Below are 23,778 nucleotides of genomic sequence, written 5' to 3'. Positions count from 1 at the left end.
CCTCATAAACCGCTGCACAGAATTTTATCAAACTTTGCAGGTATTTAGGACACAATGTGTAGATGTGCATATTACCAGGAAATTCCGATTCTATTATTTTTTTCGGGAATTTCCGCACTTTTTAACTTAGGCATTTGGCCATACCTTGAATATAGAGATGAACAGTTTGTCAGTGCAACTCCTTATAAACTGCTGCACAGAATTTCGTCAGACTTTGCAGGTATTTAGGACACAATGTGTAGATGTGCATATTACCAGGAAATTCCGATTCCATTATTTTTTCGGGAATTTCCGCACTTTTTAACTTAGGCATTTGGCCATACCTTGAATATAGAGATAGTAGGCATTTGGCCATACCTTGAATATATAGATGAACTGTTTGTCAGCGCAACTCCTCATAAACCGCTGCACAGAATTTCGTCAAACTTTGCAGGTATTTAGGACACAATGTGTAGATGTGCATATTACCAGGAAATTCCGATTCCGTTATTTTTTCCGGGAATTTCCGCACTTTTTAACTTAGGCATTTGGCCATACCTTGAATATAGAGATGAACAGTTTGTCAGTGCAACTCCTCATAAACTGCTGCACAGAATTTCGTCAAACTTTGCAGGTATTTAGGACACAATGTGTAGATGTGCATATTACCAGGAAATTCCGATTCCTTTATTTTTTCCGGGAATTTCCGCACTTTTTAACTTAGGCATTTGGCCAAACCTTGAATATAGAGATGAACAGTTTGTCAGCGCAACTCCTCATAAACCGCTGCACAGAATTTCGTCAAACTTTGCAGGTATTTAGGACACAATGTGTAGATGTGCATATTACCAGGAAATTCCGATTCCATTATGTTTTTCCGGGAATTTCCGCACTTTTTAACTTAGGCATTTGGCCATACCTTGAATATAGAGATGAACAGTTTATCAGCGCAACTCCTCATAAACCGCTGCACAGAATTTCGTCGAACTTTGCAAGTATTTAGGACACAATGTGTAGATGTGCATATTACCAGGAAATTCCGATCCCATCATGTTTTCCGGGAATTTCCGCACTTTTTAACTTAGGCATTTGGCCATACCTTGAATATAGAGATGAACAGTTTGTCAGCGCAACTCCTCATAAACCGCTGCACAGAATTTCGTCAAACTTTGCAGATATTTAGGACACAATTTGTATATGTGCATGTTACCGGGAAATTCCGATTCTTTCATTTTTTCCGGGATTCAGCACTTTGAGTTTTGGGGGAGCGTGGGGTATGTGAGCTCGCTCACCTTTTCTTTCATTTGAACAGGTAATGTTTTATTAGATTTTTGACACAAAAAATGTCTATAAATCATAATGGTTTATGTAGTTTTTTTAAATAGAATTTTTTGTACTCGAAACATACTGAGGATCTTGATTCAATTTATTTAAAATTAACATATTAATTTGGAACAAGAAATATTTCAGAGACATGTGCCCCATGTGTAGCAGTTTTTAAGAGGGAACAAAAGCAAATTTATAATTTCTGCAATATTAAAAATAATTGGGCATCTCCTAGTTAAGGGTAGGTAGGTGTAATCATACCAGGTACATCAAACCTCACTATCAGAAGATGTAATATTCGTCATAAAGGGTTTTAGTGTACCTAATTTGATGTCTGGAAAGCATGGTTCTTAAGAAACTGAACTGGCAATATCTTTGTCCAAGAGTCTGTTATTTGACCCTTGATTTTGTGACCTCAAAATCAAATAGGGTCTACTACCAAAGGAGTCTGTAATGACTAATGTGCATCTCTAGGTGTAGATCATCAAAAGATTTAAATTACACAGGAATGAACTACTTTTAAAGATGAAGGCAAGATCCAGCATTATGAAGCAAGTTTGAGAAAGTGCATCCAAAAATGCATCCTCTGTGCCAGCTTTGTTAAGGTAGGGCTTACAGTGATTTGTAAATGAAAGTACTCGGAAAACTTAAGCCTTTTCTTCCATCGAAAAAATGTAGGTCAGATCCAGTATCTGCAGCAAGCCAAGGACTTGTGATACAGTGTACATGTATATATACATCCCTAGATGCATCATTAAGTTTGAGTTAGATAGCAGATACATATATGTTCGTGATCAGCTGCAGATCTGTAGCGTTATGGTTTTATATATTTGTCTTTGACCATAACGCTACAGATCCCGTAGTGCAAAAAAGGTGCAATTTACGGCGCAATATTTTTTGCGCTCTTTTGGGGAGAATTTCTCCACTTTCTAGCTTTGGTCAATCAACTACCTTTCACTCCCTAGTTCTAGACACATTCTGTAGCCAATATGTATAGTTTATCCACCTCCCAAACATTTATATAGTTGTCTCTACAGGCAATAAACTCGCTGGATATGAATTTTCAGTAATCTAACAAATAATTTTAATCAAGTGAGTTTATCACTTGTAGAGACGACTATAAAGGGTTGGGAGATGGATAAAATATACAGATTAATTAAATAATGTGTCTAGAATTAGGGTTGAAAGGTAATTGATTGAACGATGCTGGAAAGTGTAGAAATTCTCCCCAAAAGAGCGCAAAAAATATTGCGCCGTAAATTGCACCTTTTTCGCACTACGGGATCTGTAGCGTTATGGTCAAAGACAAATATATAAAACCATAACGCTACAGATCTGCAGCTAGTTCGTGATATAAGAAAAAGTTCACCAATAAAGGATGTATTCACTTTGACAAAAGAATTGACCTATAGGAAAGAATAATTTCCCGGAAAAAGTGACATTTAAAATTTGATCTTTATTTATTGTTTTCTACCGTATATATGTCTAAATTTTTCAAATTTGTATTTTACACCTAAAATTTATTATTTACAACTTTACAATAAACCTCCAAAGTTGACCGAAACATCATTTTGTCCGTTAAAGCATTGATTTTTGCATGAATTTTGGCCTAGAAGTCCTTCAGGGCAGGCCTGCCCCTAAATAAAATTGTGATATTTTGATAGGTTAGGATGTAAGGAATAATTTAAGATAGGATTTTTTTAGGGGCACCCCTGCCCTAAGGTCGAAATTCACAAAAAAACTACAAAAAATAAGGAAACCTGATTTTGATAATCTGCTTCAAATTTATACCTGTAAATATTATAGTCAGACTAGCTCAGTTGATGTATGCGCTGACTTTTACACCGTGTAAGCATACATTTTAAAGTCGGGGGTTCGAATCCACCTGGTACCACACTTTTAAAGTTCTTAATTTTCGCCTTTTCAAAGACTATTTTAATATTTTTTATAGACTTGTTTATTTTCCTTCAATTATCTATCCTTTATGCATGCCCATTCTTGATATAAGAAACACTATAAAGAGATATCAAATCGTAAAAATCCAATGTACAGTTGTCAGTCAGGCGGAACAAACCTCAGTATAAGCACACTTTCTCTGAGGACAAGAATAACACTCTGTGTTACTCAATACAGGTATTCTTGGCAGAATGTCATTTGTATATATTCCTTAGAATTTAATGACATTGATTTTGGGTACATATATCAGTGATTGTACTCCCTCGGATTTGATTTAGGCCTATATAATTTGCACACATTAATAGCATGTTTCATTATATTCATGGATAAAATAGCCTAGACATAAAGAATAGAATTTCAGAGGCAGTAAACATTACCATTATGTACAATGCAAGTAAAGAAAAATATCAATTATTACATCTGGAGATAACAAACTCAGAAATCAATGAAAGGATTCCTCCTACCTCTACTCACTGAAATAAAGATATAGGGAAAACAAATTGTTATATGTGTTCAGCCTTATGTCATTAATAGGAACGGAAATCGACAAGCTTTTTGTAGAGAAAACCAGAAGTCTCTGTCGAGACTGAAGCTCTACTGGTTTGAACTTATAGCAAAGGAAGAGAAAAGTACTTAAGCAGCTGGGATTTGAAACTTTACAACAGCAATAAATAGAATAATGATCGTTGATAAAGTCTCTTTATGTTCTTAGTGTAGTCTACTTGTGTGCCAAGTTATATTGAAATCAGACCAAAACTGTAGGAGGAGTAGCATTTTGAAACAATTTTACAGATATTTCTATTTTTAGTAACCACGGCAACACAGTTCATCGAAAGCAAAAACCGATACACAGATTTATGTATTTTAGTGTAGTCTACTTGTGTGCCAAGTTATATTGAAATCAGACCAAAACTGTAGGAGGAGTAGCATTTTGAAACAATTTTACAGATATTTCTATTTTTAGTAACCACGGCAACACCGTTCATCGAAATCAAAATCCGATACACAGATTTATGTATTTTAGTGTAGTCTACTTGTGTGCCAAGTTATATTGAAATCAGACCAAAACTGTAGGAGGAGTAGCATTTTGAAACAATTTTACAGATATTTCTATTTTTAGTAACCACGGCAACACCGTTCATCGAAATCAAAATCCGATATGCAGATTTATGTATTTTAGTGTAGTCTACTTGTGTGCCAAGTTATATTGAAATCAGACCAAAACTGTAGGAGGAGTAGCATTTTGAAACAATTTTACAGATATTTCTATTTTTAGTAACCACGGCAACACCGTTCATCGAAATCAAAAACCGATACAGATTTATGTATTTTAGTGTAGTCTACTTGTGTGCCAAGTTATACTGAAATCAGACCAAAACTGTAGGAGGAGTAGCATTTTGAAAGAATTTCACAGAAATTTCTATTTTTAGTAACCACGGCAACACCGTTCATCGAAATCAAAAACTGATACACAGAATTATGTATCTTAGTGTAGTCTACTTGTGTGCCAAGTTATACTGAAATCAGACCAAAACTGTAGGAGGAGTAGCATTTTGAAAGAATTTCACAGAAATTTCTATTTTTAGTAACCACGGCAACACCGTTCATCGAAATCAAAAACCGATACACAGATTTATGTATCTTAGTGTATTCTACTTGTGTGCCAAGATATACTGAAATCAGACCAAAACTGTAGGAGGAGTAGCATTTTGAAAGAATTTCACAGAAATTTCTATTTTTAGTAACCACGGCAACGCCGTTCAACGAAATCAAAAACCGATATAGATAATTATGTATCTTAGTGTAGTCTACTTGTGTGCCAAGTTATATTGAAATTAGACCAAAACTGTAGGAGGAGTAGCATTTTGAAAAATTGTTTACAGACAGACGGACAGACAGACAGACAGACGGACAGACGGACGGACGCCGGACGCATTACTATCGCATAAGCTCTTCTGGTCTCTGACCAGTAGAGCTAAAAACCAAGCCCGGTCCTATAGGTCAAATCCCTATTTATAATGAAGTGATCCTTAAACCAAGAAAACAGCAGATCTCATTCAAGTTCATTTTATTTTGTTCTATATAAGACCCATACGGAAAAAGTATAGACCTTGTCAGATAATGTATAGATTGATGACAAAGTTAAATATTACAGAATACCTGATGTTCTTTGTTTGCTATGAATACTGAATATGGCATGATGTTACTCTTGCTGACATACAACTCCTAACAGGTTTAGACCAAGTAAGTTGGACATTCGGACAAAAGGCCCAGGGGCTTTAAAGGTCACCTGAGTATCCATGTTAACTCAAGTGACAAATTCTACAATCCGAGTTCTCTTTGTTCAGTATGCATGTTATCTGAAACTTGTTTCTTGTTGATTTTGAGTAGAGAAGATTTTTCAAAATAAAGTGATTAATTTAATCCACCTGGAGCCTAAACTTAAAGGGACACCCACTTCACAAATTTTGTAGAGGTATGCTAGTTAAATTTTCCTGGATAAATTACTTTTTCTCAAAGGTTTGCTGTATCTAGATCTCCAATTGGGACCAGGAATTTATGAATATGTTTAAGGGTTACGTACCATTAATAACCATGCAACATTCCATTTAAAAAGATTAAGATGCATGTATTTTCAATTATGCGTCAAATTTCATCCCATCGTGGATCCTAAACCATGGAATCTTTCAAACTTTCCCCATGCTATTAATTCTTTATAGAAAATTTTAACGTATACTTACTGCTTGAAATGTTTAGAGAAAATTAAGCATTCCATAATCAAGGAAAAATCTAAATATTCATCAAATTGTTCTAAAAATGTTATAGTCATTTCTATAGATCTGGTGAGGAATTTATATGGTCAGCAAGATTATAATTATACAGTGACAAACAATAACAAACATCCATACAGGTATGTAGAAAAAGGCCAATGTAAGCTTTTAAAATGTCCTTATCAAAATAGCTACATGTGATTTAGAATACAATCTACAATTTTTCGATACTTGTTGTTAACATACATATAAATTCATTTAAGAATTAAATTAAAAGACATTGAACATTCAGGAAATGTAACTCTAAAGGGCACAACATACTGCCTGCACCATCATCTGTGCTGGCAGGCATAGCTAATATATGTACTGGTACTCAGTTAAAAAAATGAAAGTACTTGTATGTTTGTTCAAATTGTACACCAGTTTTAAAAAAGAAATCTGAAAATACAATTTAATTATATGAATTCATCATGTTTAACATTAAATTTCTTTTGATGGAGCAGTATAAATTACACATAAAAATGCATCTACATGTACACTGTACTTAGGATTTGAAAACCTGCATTCCCATTAGAACTGGTGATAAACATGTACCTCATGTTACAAGTCTTGAAGATGAATGGAAATAGTTGGTAAAATTGCTAAGTGCTTTTGGTGACAATGAGAGTGCTGGTACTGAATTCATGTAAAAATGACAGGGTTTTAAGTCATAATTTTAAAATAGTCATAAGACAATAAAATAAAGCTTAATACATGACAAAATTCAGCACAACAATTACACTGGAAAGCCTCAACAAATAGGTCACAGCAGGAAGGGGAACTCAGCTGTGTCTCACAGAAATCTCGAAATAAAACTCAATAATGAGTTCTGAAGACCCTTAGGTTTCTCTTCTTTTTCCACACAAATGCAAAACATCCTGTAATATCCTGTTATGTTTGGGTCACAATGAAATGTCCTTTACTGATAAACGAAAAAAAAATCTATATGTTTCGGTTAAAGTTCAAGTTCTAGTTTACAGACTGGTCAACATATTCAATAGCAACATGGAATTGTTCAACAAAGGATAAAACTCCCCCCAGAAAAGTTTAAAAATTTTCCTAAAATGTCTCATCGTTATTGATGTGCACATTGAACTCGAGGTCCGTGTCCGTGATGGTCGTCATCATCGTCGTCATCGTAAGCTTCCCGTCGGGAACCGTGACCTCGTGACTCCTCAAACTCCACCAGATTTACTTCCTCTACATCCTCTCCGGCGGGAATATCTATCTTTGGTCTTGGTGGCAGTAACTTTTCTAGTTTCTGTAAAGAAATTTTATTCTTGTTAAAGACTTTCTTAATTTATTTAGATCATCGTGTAATTATAATGATATACAATGTACTGGGTAAACATGTTTTTTGAAAATTTAATCTGAAATCTATTTCATATAAAAATTTCAAGAAATTTTCTTACGATTATTTAGGATGTGTTGAAAACAGATTCACATCAAATGGTTCACTAACCTGTAAATCTTCTGGAGAGGCAAAGTTCTGAGGTGGAAATGTGATGTCGAACCTAACAATAAGGTTCCCCTTCTCAAAGGGATTTCTGTAGAAGGGCATTCCTTCTCCCATTACACATCGTACTGATCCTGAAAATAAATTATAAGACACTGTACTGACCTTGTATCTAAATACTAATACAGACAGTACCAATCCAACTTGTTTCCTTCCTTTTATAATTGCACACAAGACTGAAATCTCTTAATACCAAGTTTGCAACAAACTTCCAAAACAGTGGCTTCAGAAAACAACTCTGCTATTACCTAGACTAACAACTTTTGTTGTATTTTTGACAGATAATTATAATAATTTACCTGGACTAACAACAACTCCAGGGGGACTTTTTATCACAAGATCTCTTCCATCCAGATGTTTTAATGTGAACTGGAAACCACACAATGCCTCCGTCAGTGAGAGGTTATATGTACAATACAAGTCATTATCATTGCGTGTGAAAAGTTCATGTTCTTTCTGTTGCAGGATAATGATCACATCCCCTGGTTCTATCTCCGGCTAAAAAATTGTAATGATGAATTCAAAGATCAAAACATGAACACCAAATAAAATACCCATTACAAGTTCTACGGTGCTCCACAGTGAAATTTGTCTTAAATTTCCAAAAAGTTTAAAAAGTATTAATTCATATGATAAAATATTAAATGACAATAATTCATTTTAAAAATTCAGAAACTGCTTTATGAAAAGTATCATTTAAACCCACTTTCATATATCAACCTGACAGTTAAAGAGAAGGCAAGCACTTATCTTATATCATTTAGAAAATATAACAGATTTATACCAGGTTGATTTATTATCAGACAATATTCTCTCCAATGATAGGTGCCTTACCAGTTGATCTCCCTCCCCTCGGAAGGTAATTTTCTGCCCGTCCTTCATACCCTTGTCAACATGGACCTCCAGAATTTTGGTTTCATTGGTCACTTTCTTTCCCTTGCATTCTTTACACCTATCTTTTTCATTTATGATTTCTCCTGTAATGGAAAAGGATAATCTTCTTATTGAATGATTGACTGGTAAAGTTAGAACTTGCTAGTCACTATATGCTTAACTATGAACTTAAAATAATTCTAAAATTTAGTTTAAAAAAAAAAAACGTGTGTTGAAAAAAATGGATTATTTAAAATAAATAAAAGATTAATTTCAATGTTTTGGTAAAATAATCATCCAGAGGTGTTTCCATTTTCTTACGGCATTGTATCCATGTAAACATTATACACATCTATGTAAACATTCAAGTGATAAATGATCACAACAATGATTTCTACACCATCTCTAGCTACCTTCTCCGTGACAATCTGGACAGACAGACTGCATCTGTTGTACCATTCCAGGACCCAGCTGTCTCAATGTGACCTTGACCCCCCGTCCGTTACACGTTCGACATTTCTGCATGGCTCCAGGCTTACCCCCAGCACTACAATAAAATACATTACACTCATCAGGTATTCCTCCACACAGTGTAATCATTGGATTCATATGTATTATTATAATTACCTGATCATTTTCATCAAAATTCATTTCAAATTAATTATATATTAGTATAAAGCCTATCTAGTCAGATTTTCATCTTTTTTATATGAGGATATAGAATTCATACCTCCTTGAATTTGTGTAACCATAAAAAGGAACTTAAGCAATTTTTTTTAACAGAGTACCATTCCAACTTATTTAAGCTTCACTGACAATGACTTACCCTTTACATTTGGAACAGATGATTGTTTTACTAAGCTGTAATTTGGCTGTTTTTCCCAGACTTACCCTTTACATTTGGAACAGATGATAGTTTTATTAAGCTGTAATTTGGCTGTTTTTCCAGACTTACCCTTTACATTTGGAACAGATGATAGTTTTACTAAGCTGTAATTTGGCTGTTTTTCCAGACTTACCCTTTACATTTGGAACAGATGATTGTTTTACTAAGCTGTAATTTGGCTGTTTTTCCAGACTTACCCTTTACATTTGGAACAGATGATTGTTTTACTAAGCTGTAATTATGCTGTTTTTCCAGACTTACCCTTTACACTTGGAACAGATGATAGTTTTACTAAGCTGTAATTTGGCTGTTTTTCCAGACTTACCCTTTACATTTGGAACAGATGATTGTTTTACTAAGCTGTAATTTGGCTGTTTTTCCATTGTACAGATCCTCTAGTGACACCCTGAAACAAAATCAGGAGGAATATTATTATTTCAGCAATGAATGGGACATTTGAAGAAAACGTTTTATATAAATTCAAGTTAAAGTTAATAACTGAATACAAGAATAAAAGCAAACAATTTTGGACACTTTCAATCAAAATTATTTCAAGCATCATAAGAAAGGAGTTTTTATTCCATATTACCCAAGTAATTTGATCTCATGTTAGGCAAAAAACAATGAAATTAGGAAGATCAAAAGTATTTGCCATGTTCTCTATCTAAATAAAAAAAATTAGTTTGAGATTTTGAAGTTGACAGCTTCTGTTCAGGGTGCAATGTATGTGGTATTTGTGTGTCCTGTTTGTTTACTTCCTACCTGTGTTTATTTTCTCTGTTTACTTTTTACCTGAGTGGATGATGAGAATACTCCCCCCGGCCCCTGCCTCTCTGGCCCCCCATACCTGTGTATTTACTCCCTACCTCAATGTTCATTTTCTTTGTTTACATTCTACCTGAGTGGATGATGAGTATCCTCCCCCCGGCGCCTGTCTCCCCCCCCCCCCCCCCCCCCCCCGTGTGTTTACTTCCTACCTGTTTTTATTTTCGCTGTTTATTTTTTACCTGAGTGGATGATGAGTATCCTCTCCCCGGCGCCTGCCTCGCCGACCACCCATACCTCCCATTCCAAAAGGTCCTCCTCCCCCGCCAAAGATTCCTCCAAACAGGTCACCAAAAATGTCCCCTGGGAAGCCTCCTGTAAAACAAGCATATATCTTATTAAGTGCTGGAAACACACAAACATTCAAATTGCTTCACTTTCTTCATTCCATACCATAATACAGATATGAGAATTTTTAAACAGTGATAAGCTTTTTCCAGTTATGAGTGACCTTGAGAATAAACAGCACCACTGAGTAACTGATACTTATTTAGCAATTTTGACTTACCTGGTCCACCCCCTCCCTCTTTGAGGCCCTGTAAACCATATCTGTCATAAGTTTCCTTCTTATCTGGATTGGACAAAACTTCATATGCAAAACTAATCTCCTTGAACTGCAAGAAAAATAAGTGTTACTCAAATCTCTTCACTAGCACCACACATTCTCTTTTTAAATTGATCCATTTTTCAGAATTTAAATTATGATTTTGAAGATTTACACCACAATATGCAATATAGTGATAAGCATGAGAGACATCCACACAAAGTCATATTATTTTGTATAAGATATCAATATTTATTTATTACTTAACAATTAACTGGATAGAGGAGGGGGGGTCATAATTTACCTTTTCTCCAGCCTCTGGGTTCTTGTCTGGGTGATACTCCTTTGCCAACTTGTAGTAGGCCTGAAATTTCAAAGTAATGTCTATATTGCACAATTTTGTATTAGTTCCTAGTGTAAGAACCAAGTAAAATAACTACTTTACCAGTAAGTAACTTCATAAATAGTCATACACAAGTTATGATATTACATGTATTAAGTTTTATTGTGATATGCAATTATTTTCAGGTTTCAAAATTCATCTGTTAGTCTCAGTGTACTAAATTTTAATTCAAACTGATAAAATCTATTCCTAATCAGTCTGAACACACCCAAATCCTGGTATCATGGGTATAGTTAAGTTAATTTTCGATATACCCAATTTTAGCCGGTTTTTTTCCTGTTGGGAAACCATATTGGAGGTCAACAGACCCAAATTCCTTCATTATTTAACCATGTCAAACTGGGCATTGTGAATTTTTTAAAATTAATATTCATTTTCAAAAGCTTTGTCTAATTCACAATTTTAGGACCTCAAAGAGTTTTCCCTTAAATTTCTACCATCATGACACATGTTTGAAATTGGTTGCTTAAAGAAGAAAACTTTTACCAATTTGACCTCCAAGATGAACTTAAAAGGGTACTAAATTTATATCACACAGAATTATGTCCTAACAGCTGTCTCACTGGGCTTACAACAATAGCTTGAACTGGCCAAAGTTTATTGTGAAATATCCAGGAATGAGTTTTAATTGGATTTCCATAATTCAGTGAAAGGGGTCAGTCCAATTATTGAACCATTACATATGTCTCTTTGGTCAGTGTTATCCAATGACCATGATGACAGGTTATTTACTGTTTTATGAACTGATTTTTGAAATTTTAATATTTTACTCTTTAGTATTTCATCAGTAATGAGCTGTGTATCATGATGTTATGCTGAAGACAAGTGAAGTTTAATTATAGCTAAAACAAAAAAGCCTTGTCGTACGCAGTCCATTAGGGAAAACAATAGGGCTGTCACGGTTAACCGAAAACTCGGTTAACCGCTCCGAAATGGCATTCGGTTCGGTTCGAGTCAGGTTTTCCGGAATTCGGTTCGTTTTTTTTTATCTTTTATATAATACTAATTAGCTTGCAACACGCGTTGTGATTGGTTGTTTATTTCAATGAAGGGTTCTTTAACCAATGAAAATACAGGTAACATCGAAGACATTTAAACATGGCAAACACATGTGGAAGGAAAACCAAATCACAAGTAATTGTTTTGTCAACCACGTCCCCTACTTTCAATAAAGTGCCGCGCCACAGCATGATACGCCCGTCAAAAAATTACAATTTTCTTGAACAGTTTAGGTGCAAGAAAATCACATCAACTTTGATTCTAAGATTTCGATGATTTGTCATTTATCCATCCCCTGTGATGTAGGCATCAATTATAATAAATATTACATCACTGATAGATTTCTGTGCTGGTTGTGTTAGACCTTGTCAAATGCCCATCATCAAATTAGTCTTAACAACTTAATCTATACCAAATTAATTTTGAAAAAAAAGGCTGGCCATCAAATGACATATGTTATAAACTGACCAGCAGTTCTTCTGTCTAATCCCCAAAGGGCTGCTTAATCAGAGCGACTGAGACAGCTAGCCTTCCTACATTGAACTCATTAATTAATCTTTAACTGGATGCTTGTCTACTCATTACTACCAAGAGATGAATGAGTCTGCACTATAATATGTTTTTAAAAACATATAAAATACTCTCAGATTTTTTTTTTTTGGTTGAGATTTAATGTCCGACAGGTTTTAGTATGAAACTCATATGGACATGCTGATTCAACCCCACCCCAAAAAATTAGTTTTTAAATTAATAATATTACATAATATCAGATTAGTCTATTATGCAATATCAAATTAGTTTTAATTACTTTTCATCAAATTCATTTCAAAACTTAAGCTAGTCAACAAGAGCTATTTTTAATCAAACAGCCAGGCTTACCCAATTTGCCCAATTCTCAAGGGATATAGATAACGCCAATGCTCTGTCAATAGCTCCTCTGCACTCAAAACCCATTAATTTCTCTCTAATTTGACATGCAATTTTCTGTTATCAAAATTCTTCTTGACCAGTGCTTGATAATTACACTCATGGGAGACATGGGATTTCTCGCCTTAACATACATTATATTTGTTTTAGATTGCTGTCAAGTACTGTATATGCTTAAAAAAAATAAGTATTTTCTTGATTTAACACTTTTTTAATAAGAACAGTGCAATACTCTTACATTATTTGGGATGTGTAAATGAATAGTAAAAAGAAACATTTTTTTTAAAAAATTCACTTAAATTAAAGATCACAGTGACCTTGAAATAGGTCGCGACACACCTTCTACCTAAGATGCATAAACTGGCCAAGTTTGATGATTGTAGGTCTTATGATTTTCTAGTTATGGGCCGGAAAGGATTTTTCCATATTTGGCTATAACTTCTTAATTAAAGGTCAGAGCGACCTACTTTTTGTGCGAGACACACCTTCTACCCAAGATGCATCAGATGACAAAGTTTGGTAATCCTAGGCCTAGTAGTATTAAAGTTATGAGCCGGAAACGAAAAAGCTAACAGACAGACGGACAGACGGACGGACACGAAGCCTATAACATAATACGTCCCGTCTTAAGACGGGCGTATAAAAACGTGAAGTATTCCCACACTTGTGATTTGGTGATAACTCTAGTCAATAACTATATTTATTTTATTTTATTTTAAACAAGAAGTTTATTACTTTGTTATTTTTTGTTACATTTAACAACTTGTTCTGTTGAATAAAATGGACAGAAATTTGTGTCAGCAAAATAGTACTTTCTACAATGTCCTTAATCCTTATTATCCTTTGATATATATAAAGATGTTTTATTTAAATTCTCAAAATGAAAACCGAACCGAAAAAACCGAAAACCGAAAATTTATTTTCTGAACCGAACCTAGCTGCAGATCTGTAGCTCTCCGAAAAAATATATATTGATAGACCGGAGAGCTACAGTGCCACCCATTTAAAAAACTGTATATTTATTGCGCACAAAAACGTGCGCTGTTTCTCGATTTATTTCTCCATGTTTTTAAAACTGTCATCTCAAATTATTACTAACCGTGTGTTCCTAACATATTCTTTCACTGTTTCCACAACAAAACACTCCTTTTAATTGTTTTTAATAGCCCTCCAAGCCCTGAAATTTAGATCATCAAAAATTTCGCCTATTTATACTGCCATTTTGGTTTGCAAGATAATTCGGTCCAACGCGCTTCGTACAGATGTAAACTACGAAAGTAATTGATGGAAGAGCTAGGAATTTATTGAAATCTGGCTTTTTTGCAATTGAGGTAAGAAATTGGAAAAATTAATCCAAAACCGAGAGCACGTTTTTGTGCACAATAAATATACAGTTTTTTAAATGGGTGGCACTGTAGCTCTCCGGTCTATCAATATAATTTTTTCGGAGAGCTACAGTTCTGCAGCTAAACCGAACCGAACCGAACCGAACCGAAAAATGTCTGAACCGTGGCAGCCCTAGAAAACAACAGATTTCAAAACTCTAATGAAAACGACGAATGAAATTATTTTGTTGTAAACAACAAATCCTTAAAAGCATACTTGCTGTTAACCATTTTAACTGGGTTTTGTTGTATTGAGTAGGGTCATTCATTGGTCAGTGTTGGTAAAGGGTTGAAATTATGCAATAAAAGCTCTCTTCCCACAATTTCAGAAAAATTGACAGTTTAGATATATTGCTTTTAACCTTTTAAACTTCGGCATTACATCATATAATACACATATTATATCTATAATCTAAATATTCATTATTTAATTTCATTACTGATGAAATACCAGTGCAGGGTAAAAACTGTGCCAATCAACCATGATCAAAATGCATCGGTTCATAATATTTCATCACATTTTAACTTAAATCTAATTACTATACGTTTACTGAAAGAATTTAACAATAGTTTTATTTAAGTGTTCTTCATAAATCCCAGCTTATTTAACAAAAAATGCATTTTGAATGCAATTTGATTTTTCTAGAAAAGGATATTCCGGTGGGATTCAAGAACCATAACTTCCGTAAACCTCGTGGTTTGTTCAGGGACTGTTGATCGCAGAAATGGAAAAATCATTAATACAGTTACCGTCATTATCATTCACCGTGTGTTTACCTTTTTAATTTCTCCGTCTGAAGAATTCTTATTCACACCTAAAATGTCATAGAGCTTTGTGTCTGCCATTTTCACGAGGTCTTTACACAAGAATAGACGTGACGTTTGGAAACAGCGACGCCTCTCGGTCAAGAATGGTAACTCAAACGTAAGGAGTGGATCCAAAAGAACCCATTGGCGATTCGTTATTTCTCTGGGACTTCCTGGTTTGAGTCGAGAAAGAAGATAAAAAGAAAATTTAAAGAAAATTAGAAATATACCGGATATAGAAACTGCTGTGAGCTTTTATTGAAAAGTGAATTTTACGCGTTTTCTATAAATAAACATCATACACATGATAAATGAAACTGGACAGGTGAATGCCAGAAGCAATTTCGTGGGTGGGTGGATACCTTTATTAATGTATCACGTCATAACCCCGAGGCCACACATGCTCGAAAAGCCTGTAACACACGAATGTTAGTTTAGATGAATGAATGAAGGAATGAAGGAAAGAAATAATAAATAAATAAATAAATAAATAAATGTTTCAGTTATGTAATTTTTTGTTGAAATTGAAACTCCCTCACCCAAGGTATTATAACCAACAAATACGTTTTATGAAGTTTTTAAATGCTTAATACCAGTTAGAGCGCCCCAAAATAAAACCGTCCCGTCAAAGCGTCCCCTAATTTTGCATGGTCAAAATGCCCCCTGATTTTGGTCAAAGTACCCCTTGATTTAAGTCAAAGTACCCCCTATCATATTTTTATAGGTAAAAAATCGTTTCATAATCGTCCCAAAGCAATAGTCAAAACGCCCCCGATTTTTGGTCAAAATGTTCCCTGATTTTAGTCAAAGCGTCCCCTGATTTGGTCAAAGCACCCCCTTATAGAATTTAACAGGTAACAGCTAAACAATGATAAAAAAAAAACTTTTTGTATCAAATTGGGCTGCTATTATTGTATATATGTTAAAACCCCCTTCCCTTCCTCAATTTCAATCCAACTTGATTGAAAGTAGACAAAATAACTTATGTAGACCCCCTCCCGAAACAAAACAAAACAAAACAAAAGCAAAAATCATGCACTTTAATTTAGAACTTTTGATATCCCGGATATCATGATTCTATTTCCTTTCTATGTCAAGGCATGCAAATAGTACTATTCTCCATTCACTGACAGATATGCGTGATGGATATTCATTTATCAAAATAAATTTTGCTTTCAGTAGGTCCTTACTCTAAAATGGCACAAGCAGATGTTTTGGGATCGAGGCACTGAAAAGATGTGTTTGTGAAACAGGAGTGATCCTGTTTGAACACATGACTCATCTAATTTTTCAAAATGTAGGTCAAACTCTAAGGTTAAGGTCAAAAGAAAAGAAAAGATGATTTCCAGAAGAAAAACTATTCCCAAGGAATGAATATATAATAACCCTAAGGTATATCACCCATTATGAAAATACACATGTATGACCAAAATAAAACATTTTTATTGATCTAGACATATACACAATGTACTAGTGTGATCATGAAAGTCCTGGAAATCACAGTTTTAAAGTTATGACTAAGGTTAAAGTTTTCAAAAGTATGACAGGTCTAAGTCGAAATGTAATTATATAATAAACAATGTTTGCCCCTCCCCCAAAAAGGGAAGAATATTGAAGAAAAGTAAGGACACATGGAAACACCCGTGAAATGTAAAAGCCCTAGGTCCAATCATTCAAAGTTATGGCCAATAAAGGTTATTTTGAATAAATTTTGGTATATTTTAGAATTCCGTCGAGGTCAATTACAAGTCAGATGTGTTGGTACTTTTATAGAGATCGTTTCACCCCCAAAAATACACACGTGAAATAGGAAAACCCTATAACATGAACAAGTCAAAAAAAGAAGAAAAGAAAAAAAAAAGATACGCTCTGACAACATATTTTTTAAAGTTTTTATGGTCAAACAGATTAACAGACAGACAGACCATAAAATATACAATGAAGCGCATTGAAGTGGTAAAATTTTCCGTTTGACTGGAACGTTTTGAGCTATCTTTAGAACGATGATTGTCATACAATGATACGCCCATTTCTTTAGAAAGGAAAAATTGGTCAAATGGTTCATTCGAATACCTGTAGAACAGGTATTCCATAAATATAATCAAATTGACGGTCTACATAAACACCGAGTAAGCACGTGTTCGACCGATGCATGTGTTATGGTTACTCCAATAAACATGATAAATTAATGATTATTGACAAATTCTCTGAAATACATGCTTTACAGAAGCAGGAACTATCTAACTTTCTCTCTCTTATAACTTTAAAAATCTCCATTTCGGTGAAACTTATGTTGTTTGTCACGAAGAGTGGGGTGTCCTAAACATTTCGACGAATATTTCTTATTCGTTTCTAAAGAAATGGGCGTGTCATTGTTATAATTGACGTTCAAAACATGACTCATAACGTGTCATCCAAACAGAAAATTTTACCACTTCAATGCGCTTCATTGTAAAACAGACAAACTAATATATATTAGAAAAACAAAATAAAGACTAAATCTGCTGATCTGCTTTTGCATATAAACTGCTTTTGTACACCTACTTCGTGAGCTAAAAATTTGGATCAAATTTTATAATCCAAAATCGAGCGCAACTTTTTGTGAGCAATGAATAAACAGTTTTTTTTTTTTTTTTTTTTTTTTTTTTACGAATGGCACTTCAGCTCTTTGGTCGTCATCTATCCAATTTTTCTGACCATATGCAGCCACTGGGAAGATTGATTATTTATGAAATAAGATATAATTTTTAGAGTTTCATCATTGGCGTCGGAAGCAAATTGGGGGGGGGGGGGGCTAAGTGAAAGAGAAAAAAATATTTCGAACCTGAAAAAACTTGACAAGAAAGAAAGGAGAATATGTCTATTGTCTTAACACGAAAATCCCATTTCGTGGGGGGGGGGGATCAAACTTCTTTCAGTGCCAAATTTTTCTTTCAAACACTACCACTTAACCCTTCTTTGACTACACTGCAATGTGCCTCTTGAAAGTGGCGGGGGGGGGATAATCCTAGCCCAAATGTTTGATACCTATTTGATGTCTATTTTTGCAAAAAAATGGGGGTGAGACCCCCCCCCCCCCAACACTCCCCCGGTTCCGACGCCTATGTTCATTGAGGTCTGAAATGAAGTCGATCACGTGATTAAATCACCCTTCCAGTGAAACTTGGTTGCTTACTTAAATTGGTAAAGGAACAGTTACTACCTATGCTAAACGTCTTATGGGTTTGGCGCGTCAATTAAACGAGAATCGAACCCGATCAAGTGCCCTACTACAAGGCTGCTGTGACCGCTTAGGAAGAAAAGTATCTTTTAAAATAAAGAAACATTCGAAATTCTGGAGAACAATGGGAACAACTGAAGCCTTTCTTTAAAATGGCTTCTAATGTGCACCCTGTAGCAAAATAAACATGATTTACACGCGCAAAAATCCAAATCCCTTTAATTACCATGTTTACTCTTAAAATGGAATATAATTAATACAAAATGTACCCGTACTGGATTGTTAGATTTTGTTTAACATTCCACGCTGTAGAATGTACTAGCCCTATTAAACATGTGTTAAAAACAATGAAAAAATTCGGAACAGTCTTGCCATTCTTATAATAACTATAAATAAGCCCTAATATTTTCCAAAAGTCTGATTGCCTAAATTCTTACATTTTGCGTTAATTGTAACAATAGCATATTGTTCTTAAGACTATAAGTTCCAGATTCGGACCATCTGCTTCGCCCTGAAACTTGTTCGCGCTAACGATCTTCGACACTTTGGACGGATGCCCAATCGATTCTGCGTCGACCTAAGCGGCCTTCTATTGTTTGCTGGCTGAATCGTGCTCTAGATTGCAGTTGCCTTCCGCACGTGTTTCTTGGAGCGTTTATCAATGTCCCACTGAAAACTTCCGACATGGAATTCAACGAATTCAAAGTACATTGTAAGTACAATGCATTTTTATGTCCTCTTTGTTTTTGTTTTGAGTGGTCTCTGGACTAGACGAATCCGCAAGGACTGTCTCGGATTGTCGAGGCGATTCTCGTGCAATCAAGATGGCTGCTGTCCACACCATTAATAAAGCAGGAACTTCTTTGTGTTGGTGAATAATCAAGGATATGGCGATAAACCTTCATAATGTATGGACATATGTTGTATAATGTTAGTTGTTTAGAATTATTTATGAAAATAAATAATATATGGACAGTGTTGACGAGGACAAACAACTCGTGTCGGTGTAAACACTCGGGTTGTAGCAGACGCCTTCCGTGTGCGCTATCTATAGACATTGATTTGTAATCTCACTAGTTCTACGTTGCCGAGGCCCGTGTATCGACCTACATAATATCTTACTCTGTAAGAAAACGTTGTATGCAGAGACTACCATTTAGGTAGTCTGGCATCTTGTGTTGGCTTGAGCATATTGTGTATCATGTCAATTCGTTTGCTTGTTATTCATTGCATGTTTGTATAAGGTGCTTCAAGGCATATGTTTGATATATGGAGACACACAAGTTTAAACTAGTGTAAACTAATCCTCCTGACCAGTGTACTGAGTCAAACAAGACATGACTCAGGACAACTGAGAGTTAGAAGTCACCTGTGTCTCTGAATTTTTGTTTATATTTACTTTGGCACATGGGTGATAATTTTGTAGAAGTAAAATCTGTGGTGATCCCTGGAACCTGTGTTCAGAGATCTAAGGACAGATGATACATACCTCAATAACATATAACTTAATTTTTCTAGTCATTGAATATTGTTTACTCACAAAAAATGGAGGTACCACCAGATATTTTTGCAAGATAGCAGAGGGTAGTATTGCTTATAGGCTTACGGGAAAAACTTAATCTGACAAAACATAACTTTGAAATGATCAGAAACTGGTTTAGAAATCAGGTAGTCAAAAATAACTTTTAAATGATCAGAAACTGGTTTAGAAATCGGGTATCATTGAAATTTTGAATATTTTTCATACATTTTAAAAATATACAAAACAGATATTTGAAAAACATATTGTCTGACCTTAATTAACTGTTTTATTAAATTATATTGAAATTTAACTAATTACCAGACTAATGACTAAAACAATTGTACTAACATGTACATCTTTGCAAATATTCTTATTGACAAATCTGATGTTAGGAGGAGAATTTGGAACCCTTTTTCCCAAAGAACCAATTAAACTGAAAGGGAAAAATATTAATGCAGAAAAGTATAATCAATGTTGAAAATTATTTTTTGGAAGTGAACAGTTCTAAATATTTTTGGCAAAGACATCGATTAGGGTAACTTTTATTCATAAGTGAATATTTACATTTCCATTGTCTTGGTCCGAGATAAAATTACTAATTGTAAATGTACTTTGTTTCAACATAAATGTACTGGTTCATCAACAGGCACGGTTAAAAAAAAATCATGTGCGAGGCTGGACAAATAGAGACAGAAGCGGGGCTTAGAGTGTGTGGATTGGCGGAATCAAGAGCATGTAAATATAAGGATCAAATAACTAAGATATTTTGATTTCATGATGATCGATCAATTGATTTATGCATAAGTGCCTTTTCCATGGAATTCCAGAGAACAAAGTTTGACAGTATTTGACAAATCTCCAAGAGGACAAATTTGTGACTGTGATAATAATCCAATGTCATATGAGTAAGATCTAATCATGCAGGATCAAGGTATACATCTGGGAGCCGTGCAACAAAATGGCTAAATTCATAAAATTTTACTTAGGAAATGATGATATTGGAGAAAATTTTTTTCAAGAATGGGTCAATAAATGTAAAAATCAATTATCTGTAGTTTAAAATATAATATGGCTTAGTCAAGCATTCTGTTTTTTAACATAAATAGATTAAGGGTTGTCATACTCAACATAAGAAATGGATGAGATTTATTGGTGTCTTCTTAATGATCTAGGAGTGTATTTGATATGCCCCTTCTGAAGACAAACTTAAAACAGAGAATGAAGATTGATGGTAGTTGAAGTTATGTTGCTTGGTCATGATTGATTAGGACTCCCTACAGTGGGAACTTAAATCGGGTTATGAATCCATGGAATCATGGTATGAGTTGCCAGTATTGCTTTGCATAATAATCAGGATACATAAACAGTCTTGCTAATGCAGCGATGCAGTTCGTTTCTGGTATTTCTAGTAATATTTTTGCATGCAGAATCTTTATCTTAATAAAAGTATTATATACTTTATATAGATATCTTTATCTGAATTGGTGGCACAGTGGTTAGTGAGTCTGCTCAGTGAGTACTAGAGAAGGAGTTGCTCCTTGTATCAAATTCCACTGCAGGACATGAAGACCGGTCCATCAGATGAGACCGTATAACTGAGGTCCCATATGTCACGTCTATAACATGATCAAATTGACCATGAAGCCCTTTGGGCTTGATCAGTTTGAGTGCCTCATATTTATATCCTGAGAGATGTTTCAAATTAATACTTTATTTCTTACTTGTGTCCTCTTTAACTATGAAATCAAATTCCCTCACCCGGCAATATTTTCTCAAACCATGACAATTTGACTCCATGAAAATAAGTGTCTTTACTGTCTTAATTTACAGTAAGAGCTATTTCTAGATTTGCTCAAGTTTTATTTTTTTTCTTGATACATGTAATGTCAAACAGGGATCATTTTGTTTGATAACGTTTAACTATGGTCACTGCTGGCCCCTCTCAAGGTGTCCCTGTCCCCCATCCCACCACCCTCCTATCCCCCTCTAAATCTGCACATGCTCTTCTTTTTTCCTTAAAGCAATATGAGCTGCAATTTTGAAAATCTTGTTTTGCTGTTAAGATGTTATTAATATGATACATTTGTTTGTAAATGAAATCTTTATGATCAATTAGACGAAAATAAAGCAGACGAAAGACTTCTAAATACAATCCAATGCACAGTTTTATATAAGAAATCATTATTGTACAGGATGCAGGGCTCTCGATTCTCTAAATTTGCGGCCAATATTCGGCCCCGTTCCCAATGCCAAAAAGGTACATTTTTTCCCAAAAGAAAGATGTAAATTTCCCAATTTCCATAGCAAATATTAATTAAAAAATAAAAGTCCATGAAACTTAATCGCAAAAAGACACTTGCAAATGAAAGTGAAACTGTACTACTATTTTATTAGTTCGCGCCAAATGCATTCGTAAACTGGTTCAGGGAACCAGGTTATTGTTTTTACAAAAATGTGTACTAACTATGAGTGCAGAGTATCTTGTCATGTAGTTTCAACAAAAAACATCATTTTGGTTTCAAAAATAGATATTTCATTTAAACATTAGTAAGCTGCACCTAGAAACATACCCACGCTTCGGCATGTTCAGTCTCACGCGCTGTATCGGTAAGCAACATTGTCCATGTGATGGAGGAAATTTGGGACTATGTGACTTGCAACTGTCACTCAGAAAGACATATAACAGCAATATCAACACTCAAAGATAGTAATGACAAAGCTAATGTACTTTCATCACAAAAAAATTCCGACATCAAAGTTGCAGCTCATATTGCTTTAAATGGTGGACATTTGTGCAGTGTGTGGCATACAAAAACTTTGTAGAATATGGGCCATAACTCGACACTAGAGCATAAAAAAAAGAAAAAAAAAAGAGAGACGAGCCGGAGCATGTCTAGTCATTTACATGTAGGTGCTGTCAAGTCTAGAATGACTTTTGGTTTGACAGTTAAAGACAGAGTATTAGATCCTAACAGATTTACTGTGCATTTTTATTGGTTATGTTTAATATAACTTACAGTTACATATTAGTTAATTTCTATTCTTGAGCAACCTACTATTCCACACCAAAGAAATGATAAATGAAATATTGGAGGAAACATTCTTTAATGTCTGCAGATGACCTAAAATTGACCTTGTTATTGGAAAATAAGACTCTTCTCAGACAAACAGAGACTGCTCAGGTTACAAAGTGATTCATTCACCACTTTCTGACATTGCTTTCATACATACTGTAAATGTATTTTTCCATGAATTCATAATGCAAAGGAATCTCTAATAATGTCAAAAATCTTATTTTTGTACTGAAATTAACAAAATGTTTCACAATTGAGAATAATTTCCCCTCATAATAGCGTAACAGGTAGACAGGAGATTAACCAGTTACTAAAAATTGATTATCATACATTGCATCATTTCTTTGTTTAGTTAAACTAAAGTATACAAATAATTCACTATTGAAATTTTTTTTGCAGACATGATGTCAGCATGATCCATTTGTGTATTGTGAAGACCATTTTACGGAATAGATAAACAAATACAGCAGGTACATATCTTATTCATAATTTTGTTTTAACATATAATTTTTACTAAAAATTGAATAATATCTCTTGAATAATGTTGATACTCCCTTTTAAAGAAGGAAGGGCATAGTGCTTTGCTGCTGTCTGTTGGTTGGTAGGTTGGCTGGTCTGTTGGTCCATCAAGTTTCCACTCAGTTTCTTCACAGAGGTTGCTCATACTGATCAGAAATGAAATTTGGTGTGCAGATTCATCATAAGAATACTGTTAACTAACTTTTA

The 23,778-nt window shown here is 34.5% G+C and overlaps 1 protein-coding gene across 1 annotated transcript; it reads right to left on the bottom strand.

Moving 5' to 3' along the window:
• Positions 1 to 5,869: 5,869 nt before the first annotated feature.
• LOC134234054 (dnaJ homolog subfamily A member 2-like) lies at positions 5,870 to 15,357 on the bottom strand. The gene is made up of 10 exons (XM_062716102.1): positions 15,207 to 15,357; positions 11,020 to 11,079; positions 10,680 to 10,785; positions 10,354 to 10,486; positions 9,672 to 9,752; positions 8,874 to 9,007; positions 8,422 to 8,564; positions 7,887 to 8,085; positions 7,534 to 7,661; positions 5,870 to 7,332 (listed from the first exon to the last, which is right to left on the bottom strand). Exons 1-10 carry the CDS (start codon positions 15,273 to 15,275, stop codon positions 7,147 to 7,149), a joined length of 1,239 nt encoding a protein of 412 aa, XP_062572086.1. The 5' UTR covers positions 15,276 to 15,357; the 3' UTR covers positions 5,870 to 7,146.
• Positions 15,358 to 23,778: the final 8,421 nt, after the last annotated feature.

This window comes from Saccostrea cucullata, unplaced genomic scaffold, assembly GCF_032062105.1.
Source record: "Saccostrea cucullata isolate Sc308-1 unplaced genomic scaffold, CSIRO_AGI_Scuc_v1 ctg688, whole genome shotgun sequence".
Lineage (NCBI taxonomy): Eukaryota > Metazoa > Mollusca > Bivalvia > Ostreida > Ostreidae > Saccostrea > Saccostrea cuccullata.
Note: the sequence above shows the minus strand (reverse complement) of the source record. Positions and strands in the feature narration are given on the sequence as shown.